Raw genomic sequence first — 23,550 nt, forward strand, 5'->3', positions numbered from 1 at the left:
GTGCATAGAATACAATTATATCTTTGAGACAAGTCATTTAAAACAATTATATTGCTAAGGGTCATCGTCGGTCAACAGAAGAGCACAAGAGGGAGGGGGAGAGAGTCACAACAAGGGAAAGAGTTGCGAGAGTGGAGTAGGTAGAGGGTCGGGGCAAGAAGGGGATTATGAGTGCTAGGGGAGAGGGTCATTTGGGTGGGGGGGGAGGGAGGGGAAGTTCAAATGGGAAGAAGTGGGTTATGAGGGGGGAAGAGTGGCTCTAAGGGGGGGGGGGGAAAGGGATGCAAGTGTGGGAAGGGGGAGGGGGAGGCGGAGGAAGGAGGGCGGAACAAGAAGGAGGAAGAAGGGAGAGAGGACGAGGGGGAGGAGGGAGGAGGAGGAGGACAAGGAGGAGGGGAAGAAGGAGGAGGAAGAGGGAGGAAGGAGTTGGAGGAAGTGAAAAGAGGAGGAGGAGGAGGAGAAGGGGGAGGGGGAGAAGAAGAGAGAAGGGGGAGGAGGAAGAACGAAAAAGGAGGGGAAATGCAAAAAAGGGGGAATGAAAGGTGAGGAGAGAAAACTAAAAGAAGAGGGGGACGGGAATGGAATAGGGGGGGAAGCAAATGAATAAGGGGGGTACTACAAAAAAAAGGGGGAAACGAAAAATTGGAAGGGATGATGAAAAGCAGAGTGAGAGAGTGAGGCAATAGAAAAGGAGGTAAGACACAAATGGGAGAGGAGGAAAATGGAGGGCAGGAAGGGGAAAAGGAGAAGGGGTAGATGATGAAAAGTGGGGAGAAGAGAGAAAGGAAAGGGGATGGGAAAGAAAGTAAAGGGGGAAGGGGAAGATAGAACGGAATGAGATGGTGGAAAAGGGTATAGCTTGAGTGGTAGAGGGGCTCGATGCTAGACGAAAAAGAGGTGGTGGACAAAAACATGGTGGGAGAGGAATGGTTGTAGTCTAGAGTGATAAGTATTCATGCCTATCATGTGGATTACCTGGGTTCATTCCCCCATAGTGGCACCAAAACGTTGTCACTCTTTCTCATTTCCAGCTTTGAGGGTTTTGGTCACCTATAGTTATGTCACTGCTCATTGTAGCATAGGTATTTGAAATTTTAGCATGGGTCCTCAAGTCGCATTCCATTGTGCCAAGGTGTAGGACAAAGTATGGAAAGTGGTTCTTATGTGAGCTTAGGTGGGGAAAGAACGGTTGTTCATGATGTTTGATGTTTGATGGAAGTTCTCACCTCCATAGGGTTGCAAGGGTTTAGAAAACGTTTTTAGGGATTAGGAGGATAGGGTTGAGAGATGTAACTAGGGGTTCAAGGTTGAAAGAGAGTTCTAGAGTTTAGAATAAGAGAAAATTGCTGGGAGAGGAATGCAAAAAAGTGGTGGGAGAGGAATTGTTGTAGTAGAGTGGTAAGTATTCGTGCCTATCATGTGGATTACCCAGGTTCTCATTCCCCCGCAATGGCACCAATTTGACTTGAAGCATGCATCAAACTTGATGCACTAAGAGCTTGGGACTTTCTTTAAACCATAATGTGCTTTCTTCAATGTGTATACCATATGTTCTTTTCCTGTCACCATTAAATCTTTTCATTCCACCTCACATCCTTGTAGTTATCGCACTGTTTACCTCGTCTTGAAGATCTCCATTGAGAAAAATGACTTGACATCCATTTGATTGACTTACAAATTTAAAGTACGCAATTTCAATCTAATTCTTGTCATTATAATTGTTCGTGAAAAGCTGCCTTAAAATATTCTGATTTGATTGATAATGATACTTTGCAAACCAATGTTTCTTTGCATCTTTCTATTTTGATTGATAATGATACTTTACAAACCAATGTTTCTTTGCATCTTTTTAGGTATTTGAAATTTTAGCATGGGTCCTCAAGTCGCATTCCATTACCAAGGTGTAGGACAAAGTATGGAAATTGGTTCTTATGCAAGCTTAGGTGGGGAAAGAACGGTTGTTCATGATGTTTGATGTTTGATGGACGTTCTCACCTCCATAGGGTTGCAAGGGTTTAGAAAACGTTTTTAGGATTTAGGAGGATAGGGTTGAGAGATATAACTAGGGGTTCAAGGTTGAGAGAGAGTTCTAGAGTTTAGAATAAGAGAAAATTGGAAATGATCTAACCTTCTCTTCCCCCTCCTCCCTCCTCCTCCTCCTCCTCCTCCCTTCTCCCATTTCCTCCTCCCTCCTCCTCGTCATTCCTTTTCCTCATCCTTCCCCTTCCCTGTCCTCCCACCTCCTCCTCAACCCTTAACCCTATGAATCTATGAAGAAGACTAGATCACCACTCCCTCTCTCAACCTTAAACCCATAGTTAGACCTCTCAACCATATCCTCCTCCTAAACACTTGAACCCCTATGGAGGTGAAAACCTCCATCAAACCTCATGAGCAATAATAGTTCTTTCCCCTGTAAGCTCATATAAGGACCACTTTCCATGCTTAGGCCTACATCTTTCAACCGAATATGACGCAAGAACCTATGCTAAAATTGTGAACACCAATGCTATAATGAACAATGGTATAATTGTAGGTGATGACCAATACCCTTGAAATTGGGAATGAGAGGAAAATCAACATTTGGGCATTGTTGCCAAGGAGGTTAGCGCTTGAAGCAAAAGCGAACCATGTGTTTGCTTGCAAGAAAAATAATGCCCTATTAAAACCATCAATGATAAATTATTCAAGGCAAAGGTCTACAAAAGCGCTTCCAATTACTACTAAAAGTATGAAATTTTGCTTAATTACGTGTTGCAAAATGGTGACTTACATAAACCAAATTAACAACTAGTTACAAAATTACATCTCTAAACCCACACATCTATTAAAGCATCTCCCCTACCGAGCCCCTACCCCTACGTCCTTCCCCATTCACTTTTGCATACCCCCTTCTCTTCTTGAATCTCTTAAATAACTTATTTTTAGTCCACCACCAGTTTTCCATCCACCATCTCTTTTTTGTCCACTCTTCTCCACATCAACTTCCACTTTTTGTCCAGCATGTCCACCTCCACTTTCTAGTCCACACCATTCCTTTTTTGCCACCTCTTTTGCATACATAGGTATACCCTCTCTTCCACCCTCTCATTTTGTTCTCTCTTCCCCTTCCAATTTTGTTTCCCTTCCCCTTTCCTTTCTCTCTCCCCTCATCTCTCCCCTTCTCCTTTCCCCTTCTTCCCCTCCCATTTTCTATCTTCCCTTGCCTCCCCAACTCTCTTACTCCCCTTTCTATCATCCATCCTAGTTTTTTTGTTTCCCACCCTCTTACTATCTTCCCCCTTTTTTATGTTACCTCTCGTTTCATCGCTTCCCCTCCCACTCTTCTTCTTTTTGTTCTTCCCACCCTCCTTCCATTCCCCCTTTTTCCATTGCCCCTCGCTTCTCCTCCTTCTTCCTCCTCTCCCTCCTCCTTGCTCCGTCTCCTCCTCCCCTTACTTCCTCCTTCTCCTCCTCGTCTCTTCTCTCAACACACCAACCAATCACGGAATTTGCAACAAAAAACATATCTGGAAAATGCTAGAAATTGTTTTTGGCATCTCAAAGTTGAACCTTCACTATGGCTACCTAACAACAAGCCAAAAACACCCCATGTCTCCTTCAACCAAGTTTGACGATCAAGAAGGGCCACATGTTGGGCATCTAGGTTGGGATTTCATTCAGTGCGCACAGCATACCACTACAAAGGGGAGAGACAGGACACCGCAAAAATGAGAGACTCCTTGCCTTTGGCCCCTTGCCTATTACAAGTATGTCTCTTCTACTGTACCCATTTCCTTACACGAGATTTTTTCCTATATAAGAATGTGTTTAGATAATTCTATATGTATTTCAATTATTATGGAAATTATTAGATCAAGAAATGGTTGGTAACTTAGTGAAGTGTGGTTAAACAACCTCTACATGTGGTATAATGATTAATAAGTTAGAAATGAAGATTTAACAAATTGTAAAAGGCCACACTTTTTCTTATGGAGTATCTTCAAATGGTATATCATCATGTGAATGATATAGGTATTTGTGTTAATTATATATTATCATTAGCGCAAATAACTACTTGTGAAAATTAATAATATTTGTCTCTAAAACAATGGCATATCATCATGTGATAACTAGGGTTGTGTAGGCAGCCTTTAGACTAGATTAGAAGATGAGACTCCAAGCAAGAAAGCACAAATAGAGCCCAAAAAAAAAAACATAATCTCAACAACAACAAAAAGCATAATCTCAACAAAATATAGTATTGCAAGATTACGGCTCTCTTTAAATGGCTTTTTGAGTAGCATGATGCCCTGACAAACGATCAAAAATTAAAACCACTTATCATCACTTTCCTTATTTGTCCTTTGCATTTATTCATTCATTGATCACTCCTTATAATCCACAGTCCTTAGTATGTATTCATTCATTGAGTGCTCTCTACGCTTCACAGTCTCATTTTTGTCATGGAGCACATAACTACAACTTGAAATTGAACTTGAATCCTACCCTTTTATCAAATGTTTAAATGAATGAGTAAAAATATGGACATGAGACATGACACAAGGTCCATTAGGATCTGATCCTACTTGCGAATGTCAAGGAGGTGATTTATTATTGACTTGGTGATGTCCAAAGATCATTTGTGCCTTTTGAGAATTGGAGCCCAACAAATACATTAATTAGGCGATGCTCACAAGAGCGGGGATTGTTAGGATAGAGCTTGTTGTCATGCCCCTGGTACATTGTCATACAGATCTTGACTGCGCCCCCTTTGAAGTCACAAAAATCTGAGACGATGGTGTAAGCTCCCACCCATAGAAATGCCTTGTTCACTCTCATGTCCTCCCCATGAGCTAGACCATGGTAAGTTGGAACGTGCATGGACTCCACCTAGTGAGTGCGACGGCACTTGATACTTTGCCAGAAGTTGCAAAGGGAAGTGGTAGGGCGGATAGTGGATTTTCTCTTGATTTAGGAGCATTTGTTCTCAGCAGCTTCGGACATCAGCCGGTGTCGACACCTGCTTCCGAGTAGAGGCCCAGAGGTGTGGTCCCCTGTAGTTGGTAGGAGTAGAGGAGTCTACATCTCAAGCAATGGCCCCTGAGGTATGTGATCAGGGAGAGCTGATTGCCAAACGAGTAGGGTGCATAAACGTGCATGGACTCCATGACCAGGGAGAGTTGATTGCTAGATGAGCTCCCATGTGGGTGAGTCCAAGATAGAGGTTCTGAATGTTTATGCACCTACCTGTAGACAATACCACCTTGCTTTTTGGATGCAACTGATTAAGTGCCTTCCGAATGTGGACTGCTAGATTGTTAGAGTGACTTCAACAATCTTGAATTTGATGAGGCCAAGTAAGGCAAAACTTCCTTTGCTGAGAGGAGATAAGTACCTAGGAGTAGTCCATTTTCACGATCCACGGTAGGGACCTGTAGAGAGGCACTGAGTTCAGCAAACTTCAACCTCCATTTTTCCTTCGGCCAGAGGAGGCATGACAACTTGATGGAGTGCCTTGATAGGTTTTATTTTGGGGATTGGGCACTGCACAAAGGAGGTGCCAGAATCCTAGCCCCGCCCCAGATCAACTAGACCAATTCTACTGCCTTCTTTATAATGACAAAGAAGGTCCAAGACATTCGAGATTGGGGAAATGCCTTTGGCTTTTGTTGGATTTCGAGAGGGTGGATAGCATGATACCTAGGGTGCCAGAGTGGGCATTGATGTTTTAACAAAGCAGTAGATTGCCCTAGTCTAGAGAGTGTTCAGCACAATAACCTATAATGGAGCTTGTCCCACCTCTCCCTAGCAGGCAAAGCTTTAGTGGTCAACCACATCATGGCCTGGTACATAGCCTCTGGCTGGTTCTTTGATAAGGGATGCATGGGGTAGCTTAGGCATTTGGTGTGCAACTTCTCATGGGTAGGATCTGACGGAACGAAGAATACTAAAGCTAGAGTTTCATGGCATATAATGATCATGCCTCAAGCACGAGGACACTTGGGCATCATTGATCTAGAGATGCAGCAGAGCTCTATGGGCAAGCTCCTCACCCTCCTCTCCTCCTCATCCTCCCCCTCCCCGTCCCCCTCCCCCTCCTCCTCCTTGCCCCCTCCTTCATCCTTCTTGTTCCCTCCTCCTCTTCTTGGCCCTCCCTTCTCCCCCTCATAGCCCTTCTCCGCCCCTCCCCCCACAACCCCTCTTCCCCCCCTCATAGCCCTCTTGCTCCCACTCGCATCCCCATCCCTTCCCCCCCTTTCCGCAACCGACCCTCTCTGTTGCCCTCTTGCCCTCCTACGACATTCTCTCCTATCCCCTTGTAATCCTTTTCCTACCACTCATTGTGACCCTCTCTCTCATTCCCTCGAAATCCCCTCTCCCTCCCTCTCGAGGACCTCTCCCTAACCCCATCATAGTCCCCTTGCCACCCCCTCACCATGTGGTGACCCTTTCCCCTCTCTTGTGTCCCTCTCCCTAGTTCCCTCACAATCTTCTTCCCACCCCCTCATGGTGACCCTCTTCCCCCCTATACTGGCCCTCTTCCCTGCCCTAGCCCCTTACCATGACCTTCTCCCCCTCCCCCCCAAGCAGTCACTACCCTCTTGCCCCCTCATAAAATTCCATGACCCCAACCCAAACATCAACTCACCCTAAAACACTAACCTAATCCAACCTAACTTAGACTACCATAACGAAACCAAAAACTAACCCTAACCTTACCATACCTAAAAGTAACCAATCGTACTAAATAATAGTTAGTCTAACCAAATAAACCTAGGTAAGGTTAGAGTTAATCCCAAGTTAGAGAAATCTTACTAGAGTAGTTAATCTTCTAAAGGCTAAGATAGATTCATACCTAACCTTAAAGACCAAAGACCCCTCAAAAGCCCTATTTTCACCCTAATTTTGACTAACCACAAATTACTTAATTGAAACCCATATTGGACCCAGTCAATGCTATTAACTTGATAGTGAATAACTATCCCCCTTGTTTTGGTTGTTTGCTTTCTTTTTTGCTCTAGTTGCTTGCTTGTAGTAGGGCTGAAGTTGCTCTCTTCACTTTCTTTGTTGTTCTCACTAGTTTTTGCTACACCCACTAGTTTTTTAAAAATGAGGTGTTTGCTTTGTTTTATAGGGGAGCTGGTCAAACCTCTTTTCTTGGGCTCCGAGATCATCTCTGTCTTAAGCTCTAGGTAAGGCGCTTCTACTTTTCTATATTTTTATTTTATTTTTATGTTGAAATGGGCATTTGCTAGCGCCTTAAGCGCTAGCAAATGTGATGGGTGTAGAACCCTTATCTCCCTTCACTCTCGCTCCCTCTCTTTCTCTTTTTCTCTCTTCCTCTCTTTTTGACTCTTTTCTCTCTTTCCTCTCTTTTATCTCTTCCTCTCTTTCCTATTATTTTCCCTCTTCCTCTCTTTCCTCTATTTTCTCTCTTTCCTCTCTTTCCTACTCTTTTCTCTCTTTTTCCTACTATTTTCTCCCCTTCTTCTACTCTTTTCTGCTCTCTCTCTCTTTTCTCTCATTTGCTCTCTTTCTCTCTCGTTCTTCTACTCTTTTCCTCTCTTCTCCTACTCAAATGAAAATTGCTAACACCCTTCCCCCTTCTCTCAAATCCCCCCTCTTTGCCACCCTCTTCCCCTCACACCTAGTAGAACCTTCTACCACCAAACCTGGTCACACTAACCAACACAAAACCCTTGTACCCCTTGGTACACCCCATTACATCAAATTGTCCTTCATACTCCCCCCAATAAATTGATGACCTCACCCCAATAGTAGTACATGGGAAGCTTCATGGTTTGTTTACACCTAGTAACAACACTCATGAACCCATCCCGTGACTCACTTTGGTTATGGCTCTTGGTTTTCAACTGGGAGATTGGACAATGACTATGTATGGAAATCTCCCTGGGCCCAACAAGATAAAACCTTAAACATAAGACTAACAATCATTTAAGGGGGACATCCCAAGGCAAAGAATCCTTATTGACCACACACACAAACAACTTAGAAAATATATGGGTCATCACCCTTGTCAAGATTGACTTGGGTGGTGAAAGCAGTGAGAGCTTTAACATCCTCTGGATCGTCTTCTTCTTTCTCTGCTTCTTCCATAAGGTTTGCTGAAAATTTATTCTTTGTATAGCACTCTTTCCAAAAATGTTTAGGATTTCCATAAAAGTTGCACTTCATCTTACTCTTGTTGGTGGATCCCTTGAAGTTGTTTTTGACCAAATATGCCCCATGTTTTTTGTAGTCATTCCTCTGTTTAATCTTCCTTTCCTCTTCCAAGAGGGATGCCTCTATTTCCACCAAACTAATCTCTGGTATATTGGTGAGAGTAGTGACAATAGTGCCATATTCCTCAGTTAGGATTTTGAGCAAGATAGCAATTACAATGTCATCATCAAGATCAAACTTGAGCTAGCTAACTAAGTCAGCATGCTTTTCATGGAGTTTAAATGTGAAGAGATTGATTCTCTTCTATCCAATTTCATATCAAAGAATTTGATGAGCAAACTAAACTTGGAACACTTCCCCTATGCTTCAAAGACAAGCTGACTCCATGCAGTGTGAGCACTCTCACAACCATCAATGTGGTAGATAAAAGAATCACTCAATCCAAGAGCAATTATGGCTAGTGACTTTTTATCCTTAGGGAGCCATAAAGCCTCCCCTTCCCCAGTGATTGGTTTCTTTTCTTTCCCATTAGCCACATTCCAGATCCCCTTCTTCATAAGAATAAATTTAAGTCTAGTTTGCCAAGTATGAAAATCCTCTCCCTCAAACTTATCTATCTTGGTTTTGGAGAAGGTTTTGGCAATGTCTAATCCCTTTACAATTCTTCAAAATGAACCATCACCATATAGATGCATGTTACAAGCAATGAAATCTGAAAAGCCAAGGTCCTTTGCATATTGGTAATAGTGAGGGACTTGGGATTTGCCTTGGAGTTTAGTGACCTTCCTATTGGTGTATCTTGGAGTTTTATTCTTCTTTATCTTCCTAACACATTGAGTGTTGCTAGAACCACAAGAAGAAGGCATGTTCAAAAACTATCTTTCCATGAATTACAAAGCTATGAAGGAAAGATTATCAATACACCTGTCACCAAGTAGAATGTTTGTAGGTGAATGAGACTCTCATGAGTCCAATGGTTGAACTCTAGCACTCTAGCATAGTTAGTACTAAAAATTCTTGCAATCAAACTAAGAAGCCCCAAATCTTAGGTGACTTGGTCAACATCCAATTCACAAAACTATCAAAATGTGAACTCAGAAATGAGTAGAGATTGGAGGCTGAAATTCAAGTTGTAGAAGCAAGCATTGAAGGGCCTTTTGTAATGGAATGAAAGCTCTTTTACGAGAGACGAGCCCCTAGATAAGAATTGCGCAATGCTGCATCAGAACATCAGTGAGAATAGCGCCATTTTCGATTGGTTTTTTTGCCTTTTCTCCTCATACACTGGACCATTGTTGCTCAAACTTCATCAGCATGCTCCTTATAGCATCGTCCAATGGCAGCTAGAGCCATTTTATGAATGGTGGCTCCTACAGGGAGAATTGCACGAATCTTTGGTGGCTAGAAAACGTGTCAACATAGGCAAATGAAGGAAGTATTTTCTAATTCTTCCTACCGAGGGATTTCCCCAACATGAGGAAGCTTGGGCTCAGAGGGCATGGAAAATCTCTCAGTGATGGAGGAGAACAAGTCTAAGCAAAATCCGTGGGAAGAGAATGAAGAAAAGCTTCATTTGGGGAAGATGATGACATGGCACTCAAAGAGGGCTCAAGGAGGGCGAACTAAGCTTTGATACCACATGATGGAACAACAAGAAGGAATCAGCAAATGAAGCAAATAGAGTAGTTTATTCAAGAGAGGAGAGGCCCTTATAAGGGCAACTAATACAATGCATGTGCCCCAAAGGAGGAGAGCTTCTCCAGATCCACATATCACTCCACTGATCTCTCAATCAAGCCCATGAATCTCTCAATCACACCTAGTAGAACCTTCTACCACCAAATTTGGTCACACTAACCAACACACAACCCTTGTACCGCTTGGTACACCCCATTACATCAATTTGTCCTTTATCCTTGTCCTACTCTTTTCCTCTCTAATGGCTACTCTTTCCTTTGATTTCTAACTATTGGTTTCTTCTGCAAAAACATTGGATCCATCCTCTTGTGAATTTGGAGTACGCAACTACTTATAAAAACACTTTTCACATTTATCATACTTATCCATTTCTACCGTACAGAAGTCACTCAGCATTCTATTAGGTGGGGAGTAAGTTCCACATGGTGGGCTTACTCCCCATCATGTGGTCTTACCCCCTAGGTTGGGGGTGGGACACACACACACTCCTTCTTTAATTAATTTACTCCTCCTTTAAATGCAACTTTAGTCTATTGGTACATTTCCTTTAAAACTGAGTTAATGCATTATTTATTAGTGCTTTCCTTTATTATACTTTTACATGCTAGAATCTGGAGGGATGTTCTTGTTCCTAAGTAAAGTGATAACAAGCTAGGGGAAACATGCATTACTTGTCTACCCAAATTAAGCTATATTGTTCTAACATATGGTTTATTTGAATGGTGGCAGGTAAAGTGGACCCTACCCTTGGAGCCTGGACTTACCTGATGGATTCGACACTTATTTGCTTATTTTTTGTAACCCTACTGGGGTTTGGTTGTGATGATACATTTGAAATTAAACTTAATTTGAGTTCTTAAAGTATTTATTCTCCATATCATAATTATTTATAGTTAATTCTGTTTAGCTATTCTATGATTGTATGGTTCATTTATTGATGGGATTATTAAATCTAAACACACACACTTACATGTGCACATACGTATGTATGCACACACACCTACCTACTATTTACATGTGTACATATATATGAGCGCACACACCTACCTATGTACTTACATATGTACATCCACACACACACACACATACCTTTATATCTATACATGTATGTATATGCACATATGTACGTAGGTCTATACACATACACACACGTATGTACATACACAACTATGTACATACCTACTTACCTATGTATGCATAGGTAAGTAGGTATGTACATAGCAACATATGTACACATGTACATACATCATAGGTATGTATGTACTCACATACATAGGTACATATGTACGTATGTACATACATACGTTTGTACAAAGGTATGCACATAGCTACCTACATATGCATGTGCTTACATCATAGGTATGTAGCTATGCACATACATAGGTACGTATGTATGTATGTACATAGGTATGTATGTACGTAGGTATGTATGTACCTATGTATGTATATATGTAGGTATATATGCACCTATGCATGTAGATATTTACATACCTACATGTATGTATACACAGACCTACCTATTGTAAGTACTTTCGTACATAGGTATGTACACACACACATGCACACATGCACACGCACACACACTTTTCCTTTACATTTACTTTAATTTCCCCCCCCCCCCCCCCCCCTTCCCTTTTTAATCATTAATGTTCCCCTTAACATTTTCCCTTAACTTCTATCCTTTATTTCCTTTTCTACTCCCCTCATCCCCCTTTTTAAAATTTATTAATTAAAAATTTCCTCTTTTTTCTCCAGATTTTCTTGTATCCATTCTCCCTAATTTTCCTTTTATTGATTCTTTTTTAATTTACACTTACTCTCCCATTTCTCCCCTTTTTTCTATTAGTTCCACTGTTCTAATATCTAAATCTAAAGTTAAATTAAACTCCTAAAAATTTTCCTTAATTTATCTCTTTTAAGCCCTTAAACCCTAAACAACCCCCCTTCTCTTCATTCTCCCCCTCCCCCTTTTTTTTAAATCCCTTATATCCTTTTTATCCCTTTCCCCCTGTTTAACCCACCCGCCTTCTTTTTCCCTTCCTTCCTCCCCCTTTTCCCCCCTTAAATTTGCTTATATTTCCCTTTTTCCTATATATATATTTTTCCTAAACCCCCTTCCCCCCCCTTTTTTCACTTAATTTCCACCTATTTCTTCTTCCATTTTTCCCTATTTTCTACCCCCCTAATTTTCTCCTAATTTCTTTTATAGTATTTAACCCCCCTCTTTTTCTATTAAATTGTATTAAAATTTCCCTCCTTTCTTAACCCCCTTAAAACCACCCCTAGTTTCATTAAATTCATTTAAATTAAAACCCCTTCTCTCTCTCACTTATTTCAATTTATATTAATTTACGAAGGTGCTTTATTCTTACTTCTTAAAAACTGATAGTGCTAAACATTGCTCTGTATTAAACCAAAACTTTTTACAAAGGTTCATTATCTTTGCTACTTGAGCTTTATAAGTGTGGCTTAAGCATCAATTTTTATTGTGACTCCAATAACAAGGGAGGGGTGTTGATGACACCTGTCTTTCCAACCTAAGTCAAAACTGGTTCTCACTATTTTGCTTGTTGGATGGTGGCAGGTAGGCAGACTCCCCTCTTCAATAAAAGTGATGCTCCCAACGACTTATCAAAGCTCTACATTTCCTTTTTTAGAAAATTGTTCATCCTTTAATGATGCTACTTTTTTTGGGATGTTTATTGCAATGTTTATCTATTAAACATTTCTCTTTCCTTCTCCAAATTTCTCTACTCTTCACCATGGAAAGGGGTGTTGTAAATGTCTACTACTACTACTACACACACACACACATGGAAGTGCATTCATTCCCTCTCTCTCCTCTTCTATTTTTTTGGATGTGTCTCTCTCCTCTTCTATTTTTTTGGATGTGCATTCATTCCCTCTCTCTCCTCTTCCATCTCTCTCTCTCTCTCTCTCTCTCACTTTGGGCGTGCCCATTGAATACTATTAGCTTTTCCCCCCCTCTCTCTCTCTCTCTCTCTCTCTCTCTCTCTTCTCCTTCTCTCTCTCTCTTCTTCTTCTTCTCTTTCTCTTGGCAAGCCACATGAATGAAATTCATCTTCTCCAAGCTTATGCTTGGGAGACTTTCCTTGTTATAGAGTGTGGTAATCAGACGGCTCAAATCGCATAGACCTTGACGAAGGGGTAAGCATAGGGGAAGAGAGAGAGAGAGACCCCTAGCAACCGGTCGATAGACACGTGGAGCGTGCAGGCTTGCACATGTGGACAAGACACAACTCTCACTCTCACTCTCACTTCTCTCTCCACACACACACGCCTCTTCAGACTCTGCTCCTTTCTTTGGCGTAGAGCCTGGAACTTTGCTTAATTTGTAGTTGACTGGCTGCCGGATTAGCGAAGCACCTGAACATTCGCCCAGCTCCCGATGGATCGCCCACCTTGTGCTTCGCTGTCCTGAGGCGCTCCTAATCTAGAATTGGGCCCATCAATTGCCGAACAATGGATTCGCCCTCCGCTGATCAGGTCCTTGTCTGCTCGATCTATACATTTCCGTTTGTTCCTTTAAATTACCCTGTCTAAGCACAAAATCTCTTGCTATCGTAATCTAAACGTGCAGGAAAGCGAGATGGAGGTGGAACTGAGGTTGGCCTTACAGGAAGCCTCTCTCGAGGCAGGCGTCGATCTTTCTGCCGCCCTGTATCCCAGTGTAAGGTTCCTTGATAGGCTCTTTCTAAAAACGTTAATTACCTTCGGCCAATGTAAGTAGGGGAATCAAAACTGAGGATGATCAGATGTCGTATTCAAATCAATGCATCCGTAGAATGATGCCCGTTTTATCATGTATTCTTTGTCACACAAGATTATATCCCATGCCTTAAAAGCATCCATGGCGTGTGTAATGTGTGGCTGGCTGATTGCAAACACTACGGTTGTAGGTCAATCGATGCAGGTGGGAGCCACTGACATGGCGTATGATATGACTATGGCGTGATCAAGTTTTCATGTGTTTGTGACAGGCATTGTTTTGGTTGGGAGATTCAAGTGCAGTCCCAGCATACAAGCTCAGAAAATGGTTGTTATCAGCCCGAAGACAGGCTCGAAGATCAAAATCTTCAAGCTTCTCTCTTGGGGTTCGACCACAGGCAGCTCTACTTACTAAGCTGTCGAAGTTTCAGCTGGAAACTCCTGGTACTGAAAGGTCAGATCTCTCTACTTGAATGCATGGCAGTGTTTGCATGGCTTAAAACTAAGAAAGGGAGCTTTTGGATAATGGACTGTTTTAATCTTTGCCTTTATCTGGCGATCCCTCACTGTTTTATCGAGTGAATAGTTTTACTTTTGAGATCTATATTGTGGGGGGTCAGGGCAAATAAGGGTTTGGACATAGGTTTTATGGTCTAATTAGTCAACTGGCAGATTGAATTACTGAATAATCTATGTAAGAGAATGCTATTGAATTCCTTACAGCACAGTGGATGCGGAAAGATCAGTTCTGCCAACAATTACACTGGATGAAGATTCAGGGGAGTTGAGCTTACAGGAGAGGTTGAGCAGGGCTTTGGAGCTTGACATAAACTCCACTGATTTTACATGGGAGACACTCGTATCATTGCACCATAGTGAGCATGCTGCCAGCAATAAGAGCATAGAGGATTATGTGCTGAAGCCAGTAGAGGTTTGCGATCAAAAGTTTTGATCTTGGGATGTTTAGAAAACCTCTATTTTCAAGCATAAATTTGTTCTCTCATCACGTGTTGCTGGCCAGAATATGCTTATACTTGTTCTTGTAGCCCTTAAATCTGAGGGTAGTAATTCTTGAATTTCTATATTGGATCTGCTCTCTTGAAAATCAATTGTTATAATTCCAGTTTTGAATATCAGTTTAGCACTAATTGTCTTTGGCTCACGTACATTTTGACAAGGGATCACTTGTGAGCAGACTTGTGATCATAGAAGTGTCGAGATTATCAGTGTTATCAATTGCATTTTGATAACTGAATTTAATTACTCTTTTATGATTAAAGTATTGGCTCTTCTTGCTATATAAGTTCTTATATTGAAGTTCACCTTGAGATGTTTAGACCTCGATGACCAAGTAGAGTGTCAAGCAAAGTCATGTTTAGGGGGAAAGAATGCTATTCACAATATTCTTGGTAATATGTAGTTAAACTTCTATTGTTCGTTTTGTCAAGAGTAGTTAGGGAAGTGGGAAAGTCCATAAAAAGAATTTTTCGATTGAAGATTCGAAATCCTTACAGCTAAGCCTATGAACTTTTTTCGATGAAACCATCTTTCCTAGAGATTTAATATCTAGAGGTTTTATATTGGCAGGAAAGTTAGTCATCCCAAGATTGAACATGCTGGTTAAAAAAACCTATGGTTTGGGGCACTCATGCAACGCCTAAGAATGTTTCTTGGTATTGTTGTAATCCATACCAAGTGTGAAAGCCAAAAGCGGTTCCCTTTAGCTCTTCCTATTCTGCTTACGATCAGAATTGGAATGTTACGTCTTGTTCTAGACTGATGTAACAGGTTCTTTGTGATTCTCCTTACTCTCACACTGGAGAGCTTTTGCCTATAGACTTTAGAGAAGATTACAATTCTTGGATTTACTTATACGTTCCTGTGTTTGATGGTCATGAGACTTTGCAGGGATCGTTCTTTGAGTAAGGTCCATGTACTCACAACGTTTCATTAAGGTCAGACATCATTTGTGGTATGGGACTTAGATACGATACAGACTCAGGAGACAACAACAAACAGAACACAACTAATGGAATATGGACATGATTAAAATCCCTTGTTCAAAACAATAGAATTGTGTATAAATGAAACAAAAATTTTCTCACTGTACTTTACTAGTTGTATCGCAAGAGGAGCCTAAGCTTTGAGGTTCAACAAATACCTAGACCTTGAGTACATTTGAGAAGCGTGTCTTCCTCATCAGTACTCCATCTTCTCGCTTGAAACTTGCTTACAAACTAATTTATTGCTGTAGAACATTTCGAAATCTATTTTGAACAAATTTTCAGCAAATACGGGAAAGTAAGGGTACATATTCTCAATATTCATCCAAACCTCTATCTATTCCAGAAGTGACTTCCAAGTAAGGTTTCGCTAAACATTGCATCATAAAAGTTTCAAATATGCGTCAAACCATTACCTACCTAGATCTCTACTTAACTAATTATATAGCAAGAAGATATAGTTCCATGCACTCGCAAAGTCTCACAAGGGTCAAACATTGTTCATATGGTGGGGCATGCAAATTTTTGGATTTTTGACCATGCATGTTGCATTTGATAATTTTGTGCTTTAGAAAACTTCACTTGTGAAGATTTTCAATCGAGAGGCTAACATTGCTTTCAATTGAAACTATTGTTGGATAAGCCATTTAGATCTCAAGCTTGACCTCAAAAGGTCTTCCACCTTAAGAAAAGAATTTATGATCACTATATTTACTCCTCCTTATCTTGATAACATAAGTTTATTCATATATTAAGATCACCATAAGTAATGAGTGCTCTCTCATTGGAGGAATCTGGAATTATCTTGCTTCGACTATTTGGACATTAGTAGGAACCTTACAGAGCATAGACGTTAGTTATCCTCAGTAGTAGAGCATAGAAGCTAGCCATCCTTATTTGCCTTCGTTGCACTAGTAAATTGTGCTTCCTTTGTCGGAAATCCTTCAGGACATGATGTTATTGTTAGAAAGATCACTGACCCACTTGTCAGCCCCCTTATGAGGAGGACATCAGGGTGATGGATCTGTTCGCAGGGAAGGGTAAGCTGAGCTGCATCAAAAAAGTTGACAGCAGATTAAGGTTGCAGTTTGCAACCCTGACAGAGGAGAGCTGGCCACGGCAGGGTCGCCTTGTAGGGTATCAGGTTGGTAGGCCTGGCAGTCACCCGACCTGCAGATTGGGTCAAATACCAGACCAGGTCTGTGTTGCACCTGTATGCTGCGGTTTCTTCAACAACATCGGGTCAAAAGCGATGGGGTTCTCCAAGAATTCCAAGGAGGCAGGGCTATCTCCAGGATCAGCAGTGCTCTCGGAATCTCATGCAGCGTGTTGGCAGAAACTGGCCCAGGCCGAGTTGGCTGGGATAGACCCAGTCGGTGAACTGGTCAGCCAGTTAACTCTAAGGCAGGTAAGTGAGGCTCCTTCTCATTATTTGCATCCCACTGGAGCCCTTCCTTGAAGGTACGCAGGAGCAGATATCTTGGAAGGTCGGGAGCCACTTTTGCTAAGGATGATTTTGGAAAAAGCCAGCTCCTTATCATATACCGAATACCTGGTCTCGGTTGGAATCAGCTTGCGTCCCTCAAATAAAACAAGATGACCATTCTGCTCCAAGACTACTCCTATGGCATAGTCACTCGCGTCAGTCCGAACATCAAAAAGCTGATCCCACCGAGCCAATGCAAGGCATGGAGTAACATGAATGTGCCGTCTCTTGCTTTTTACCCCTCGTAGCAAATTGGTGATCGGAACCGCAATCTTTGCCAAGTCCTTGATGTGATTCCTGTACGCTTGACAAATACCCATGAACATGTGGACCTCTTGGGCTGTAGTAGGCACCTCCCACTCCACAATATCCCTCACTTTGATTGGGCACATCTAAATAGTGTATCTCCTCCGAAAAGAAGCTGCTTTTTTGGCATTGATGTACAGATGATTATCCTTCAAGAGATGAAGAACCTACTGGACATACAAAACATGCTACGCGGGATCTTTGGAAAAAACGAGAAAACCTTCGGGGGGGTCCAGCACGACACGTTGTGCTAAGCCCTAGTGCTGTGTGTGTGAGAGAGACAGAGTGACAAAGAATTTGATTTCTTAGCAATAAATTGCTCAGCCAGCAAGAGAAAGAATACGGTGACGCTGATTTTCACGAAGGTCTTTTTGGTGTGAGGTTTCATTGGTATCAGAGCCAAAAAATCATAGCCTTCCTAGGCTGTGATGATCCAGGAGACAAGGAGGGAAAGAAAGCAGAGACCCACCGTGACCACGTAAAGCATCGTGGTGAGCGTGATGTGCTTGCGCAATTGTATCCGAACAAAGAAGATAGTCGCAAATTGTCAAGGCCTATTACCACAGCAATGTATAGCCTGTTGGCAAATGCAAAGCGTTTTGATCAAATGTTTGCAGACGGAAAGCTCAGGCGGTGAGTGGTTGGGTGTATGTGACAGTCCGTGAAGGTAACAAAGCGTGGTCACGAGGCGTTTGCAGGCAACGCGAGCGTCCTTTCCGAGAACTGGCTCTGGCGTTGGGAGATCACGGAGAGCTAAAGAGCCATCATACATTCCAGGCTTGGTGTGGTATCAAAGACAGACGGAACTGGAGCATCAGGTGCTAGGCAGGCCAGAAACCAGGCGGGACCAGAAAAACGCACGGCGACGAGCTGTTGATGGCGATTTTCTGAAGCGTGACGCTGCAGGGAGATTTCCTGTTGCTTCTTGACCTTAGGGTGACGTGGCAGTACACGTGCATGGTGCTGATATGCGGATGTGACGTGGCTGCCAATTGGACGCCGACCTGGTGGAGTGACACGTGGCAGCTTTGCAAGTGCTGACGTGGTATATGCAGGCGTTGACACATGGCAAACAGATGGAGGTGACGTGGCAGTTAGCCTTGGTTCAGATAACTCTGGTTAGTCGATTCTAGTCAAGGGTGTGGTTGCACTTAGCTAGTCTGGTCAGCCTAACTAGATCATAGTTAACTATGCCCAAGCAGTTCAGAGACCATGTCCTTGTTGCCTGGGACAGTTTGCATGTGGATGCAAGAGATACAGTAGAGGCCTACAATCAGAAATTTTGGGATGCATACTTGCAGATACTCCCTTCAATAAGGTCTCAAAGAAGACCCAGGTAAGACAGTACAGGTCTGGTTTCACTCGGAAGATACAAGCTGTGGTTAATACCTAGCAACAAAGGGCATACAAGATATTCGTAATACACTTTGTGGACCCCTTCCTTTTTTGCTATGTGATTTTAAATTTTGTAATCTCTAGGATATATGAAGCAAAACGCTACCTAGGATCGAATGGAACCCAAATTTAAAAACAAAAACAAAATTGTCTTTAAAGCTTCACACTTTGGATTTTGATTCTCGATTTGAGGATTCTTAACATGCTCAAATCCCAAATCTCAAAAAAGATAATAGCTACAACATAGAATAGAGAGGAGTTTCTTTGATACTATTCTTATATTGTCGGCCTTTCCAACAAGTAAGATTATTAAATTAGCAAATTGAGAAATAAAAGCACTCTTGATTGTACAAAGTTGAGATGATACCATAAAATTGGCAAGTAATCACTCCATATTTAGCCATACCGTATATGTTTTAAGTTAACGTGAGGAATTCTTATTATATTTAGGATAGCATACTTAGGTTGTTGCTATATATCAAAGATATAACTTCTAAACTTAAAGAACCTTGAGTAATGCTAAGATGTAAGAAAAGCCAGAAACTTCTGCTTGCTGTACAACTATTCACAATCTTCACAAGAATAAATTCCTCTTGCAAAAAAAAAGAGGATCTTTGTATATAAATTATTTAAAGTTTGGAAGGTGTTAGAAAATAAAAAATCTAAGAACCTTTTAAAGGACTATCAGACTTGTCTCAGAAGAGAGAATCACTGCAAAACTCAAATTCATGAGTAAAAAGATAAGAATACAACAAAAGGTGGTCATGGCAATAAAAAATCCCCTGGAGCTATAAGAAAATATATAGAAGAAAGTTCAGCCAATGCTTTGTTGAAAAAGAATCCCCTCGAGCTATAAGCAAAATATCTACAAACCAAATTTAGACATCTTCAGTATCTACAACTTTTGTGTTTTACTTTTTTAGAGTCAAGGTCTTGAATGTTAAAAAACAAACAAGCCCCATTTTCTGACTCTTGAGATCTTTTTCATAAGTTTTCTTACTTGAAACTTCAAATCTTCTAAATCTACGTAAGTGCAGAGTAGTAAAATCAAAAGTTTTAAGCAAGATTGGGGTACACTTCTCTTCTACACTCCCAGAATACTTTAAAAACTTTATGACTTGGTACAACTCCCATCAAGTCATTCACAAGCAAATTCTACTGGAACATCTCGATAGGTTTCTCCAAAGCTCATAGACTGTCGGTAAATTGCCTTTGAAGAAACAACTGAATCATTTTGACACACCTGTTTGAGAAGCTTTGCATCCCGCTGCAATGAATCTTTGTTTCTTAAAGGGTCAATCGACTCACACAAATGATATCTGTATCACACTAAATTTTGCGCACGAGATTGAAATTGGACTATGTGTTGTGTTTTTAGACAATGAGTTTGGGCATGTTCCTGGATTCATCTACTTATATATTTATATAATACTTGTAGAGTCCCTCTTCCTCAGCAGCTTGAGCAATCAATTCATCCATTGATTTGGAAGTGATAACCACTCCATCCTCGTTGAAGATGACTCTCATCCTATTCGTAGCCAACTGGCGGACAGAAAGTAGATTTTTACAAAGATCAGATACGTACAAGACATTTGTTAATACCTTATCTTCACTGAATGGAATGCTCCCAATGCCTTTGATTGGGCAGCTTCGACTATTTCCCACAGTAATGGATGATCCAACACTAACACCAACCAGGTTCTTGAACCACTAATTTGTCTTTGAACATGTGCTTTGAGGCTCTGTTGTTGTCATACCAATCATCTCCTCCATCAGCCACTACAAACGATGAGCACTTTTCAGTGATTTTGACTAGGAAGAGTTCCTCTGTGATGGCGTTGGTGGCTTTTGATTTGGTCTCTCCCTTCAACTTGTTAAATTCTTTCATTTTTTGATCCACCTTCTTTCGGCAGTCTCTAGCAAAGTGTCCTTTCTTCTCATAGTAGAAGCATTTCTTCATTTTCTTTGAAATCTCCCAACTTGTCTTCTTTTTTTTTGGGCAATAAAAGAGAACCAACTTGTCTTCTTTGGAGTCTCCATCAGATTGAGGCTTACACTTGGTGGGCTTACTCTTGGTGTTGCCCTTCATGAGAAATGCCCTGTCATTGGATCTATTGAACTTCCTCTCCTAAGCTTCTACTTGCAAGAGTAGGGGCACTAGCTCTTCAAATGTAAGTGGTGCCGAATGTTGACTGGAAAACATGGTTGTTACAAAACATTTGTAGCTCCTGTGGAGCATGTCAAGAAAAATCCACGCTACTCAAGCCAAACCATTTGTTGACCAACTTCTACGACCTGATCCCTTTCTTTGATATTAGTGATGTACTGAGTCCCCCTCATCCATATGCATGTTGTAGAGCTCTGTATCAAGGTCAAGAATTCTAGGGGCATTGTTGATCTCATACATGTCCATTAGGATGGTCCATGTTGTATCCACAAGCTGAATATGCAAGAGACTGAGTCTACAGTCGTGCTAATGATGATGGCTAGGGCCTCTGCATCACGCAGTGCCCAATCTCTTGCTGCATCAAGATCTGCTGCTGTCACCACTACCCCGGCATTATTCTTGATGTCCACTCTTGTCATAATCTCCAAAATCATCCTTAGCAAAGGTGGCTCCAGACCTTCATCTTCCAAAGAGGATAATTTGTACCAGCGAGCTTTCCCAAGTCCCCAAATCTTGAGATGGGAAGTCAACTAGCAATGATGAGGATGTAAAAGGTTTAGGAGGGGACATGAGGCTTTACAAAATTTGAAAACTGACGTGTGCACCTAACAACGGGGTCTCCTCTTTCTCGAGAGAGTGAAACAGAGAGACAGCAGCAAAAGTACATCCGAATATACTCAGTTTATAGTCATCACAAGAGTGGATGAACTGCTTCAAGATGAAGCCACAAATATCCAGCAAAGTGCTAGGCGAAATACAGTCTGGAAAGACTGATTAGAACTGAGGTATATATGTGAAGTAAGGCTCAAGATATCTGCTTCTGCGTGTCTTCAAGGAAGGGCTCCAGTGGGATGCTAATAATGAAGGAGCCTCACTTACCTGCCTTAGAACTGGCTGACAAGTTCACCGACTGGGTCTATCCCAGCCAACTCGGCCTGGACCAGTTTCTGCCAACACACTGCATGAGATTCCAAGAGCACTGCTGGTTCCTGGAGAAGATTGAGATAGCCCCAACTTCTTGGAATTCTTGGAGAATCCCATCGTTTTTGACCCGATGTTGTTGAAGAAACCACAGCATACAGGTGCAACATCTACCAGGCCAACCTGGTCTGGTATTTGACCCAATCTGCAGGTCGGGTGGCTGCCAGGCCTACCAACCTGATACAGTCCAAAATGTTCTATTTGGCAGCCTTAGGCACCTACAAGGCGACCCTGATGTGACCAGCTATGTGAATCCATTTACAAAGAGCTCTCAGGCTCATTCATTTGGCAATAACCACTTGTCATAATTCTAGCTATTACCTAACTAGATTCTAGTTACATGCCTCAAAGGGCAAACCTCCAGGGTTTCGTAGCCCTCGGTCACATGGAAACCTCCTGGCTGCCCATTGGGTTCCATAGTGCTTGGGGTTATCAACCCCTCTTAGAACTTGCAACCATTAATTAAATGCACATCGCCATGGCACCTATTAATCGTTAGCACTTTTGCATGCAAATAAATTCTAGACTTATCCTAGTCTCTGTGGGCGTTCCCACCAAGCAAACATGTGCACATAAATAGCTAACTCTGCGGTTGACCGAAGCCAACCCTTCTAGCCATAATTAAGGACTTTGACCAGGGGTCAAGGCACCTTAATTAATGCTAGAACTCGCTGACCGGAGTTGGTAATGATCTTGGTTGACAGAAGGAAACCTGCTTTGGCCAAAGCCAAGTCTTGTTGACCAAAGTCAATTCTTTCTAGCTGTAGTCAGAGGTTCTTTGGTTAACTGCAGTTAACCCTCATCATAAGCCAAGTCTTCCTAACCGTGGTTAAGTATACTTAACCATGGTTAAATATATTTGATCGAATTCAATACTTAGACCAATAAAAGACAACTTTTTGAACATAATTAAATAAATGAGAGACTCTTTAATTATTCAATTGAAACTTTGACTTTGGAGTATTTACAACTTGGTGACACCTTCCCTCGCCCGCCCTGCTCCCCTCCCTTACTCATCCTGCTTCCATCCTGGTCGCAGTTCCCTCCTCCATGGCGCACCTCGTGGCTTCCTCCATGCCTCAGGGTCGCTCTTCCAGCCTCATGTGCCATCTCTAACAGGTCGCGGGGCTCTTCCAGCCCCCTGCGCCCCCTTGCGCCACATCTAGTAGGGTCGAGGCTCTTCCAGCCCCCGGCTTGGCACTGAGCAGGTCACGGGGCTCGTCTAGGGCCTTGCGCCTCAGTTGTACGTTGCGGGGCCACTCCAGGCCCCCCTCAGCCTTGCACCGAGATTCCTAGCCCTCACGGGGCTGCTGCTTGCACGGGACCTGTACGGGCTGTCTCCAGTAACCCCCGCCTGCAACAGGGCTACACCAAGTACGCAGCAAATTAGTAATCAAAAGCCCTGCAATCAACATCAAACAACTGTACAACTTGAACTAAAGAGCATGAGACAGACCAAGGCAGATTTCAACTTTTTGAATTCGAGAAAAGGCGGCAAAACAGTTCAACTCAAAATATAAGGGACCTTGGAATGCAAAAACAGAACCTTCTTGGGCCTCATTGGGCTGGCTTTCTGGTGGTTTGGATTGCCCCTCGCCACCCATGAAGCCTCATCCCTC

At 42.1% G+C, this 23,550-nt stretch overlaps 1 protein-coding gene across 3 annotated transcripts in view; it reads left to right on the plus strand.

Annotated features, from left to right (window-relative positions):
• The first annotated feature begins 13,170 nt into the window (after positions 1–13,170).
• The window catches only part of LOC147904070 (dual specificity protein phosphatase family protein), a 147,358-nt gene continuing 136,978 nt past the window's right edge, over positions 13,171–23,550 (plus strand). For all 3 annotated transcript variants that reach the window (XM_087370357.1, XM_087370361.1, XM_087370367.1), the window contains exons 1-4: positions 13,171–13,371; positions 13,466–13,555; positions 13,866–14,047; positions 14,317–14,524. In XM_087370357.1, the coding sequence (XP_087226483.1) occupies positions 13,348–13,371; positions 13,466–13,555; positions 13,866–14,047; positions 14,317–14,524 (504 nt within the window). In that variant the 5' untranslated portion in view covers positions 13,171–13,347. The remainder of the gene's footprint in view (positions 13,372–13,465; positions 13,556–13,865; positions 14,048–14,316; positions 14,525–23,550) is intronic.

The sequence above is a fragment of the Dipteris shenzhenensis genome, chromosome 3 (assembly GCF_047967505.1).
Source record: "Dipteris shenzhenensis isolate YYH24624 ecotype China chromosome 3, Dip_SZ_1.0, whole genome shotgun sequence".
NCBI classification, from domain to species: domain Eukaryota; kingdom Viridiplantae; phylum Streptophyta; class Polypodiopsida; order Gleicheniales; family Dipteridaceae; genus Dipteris; species Dipteris shenzhenensis.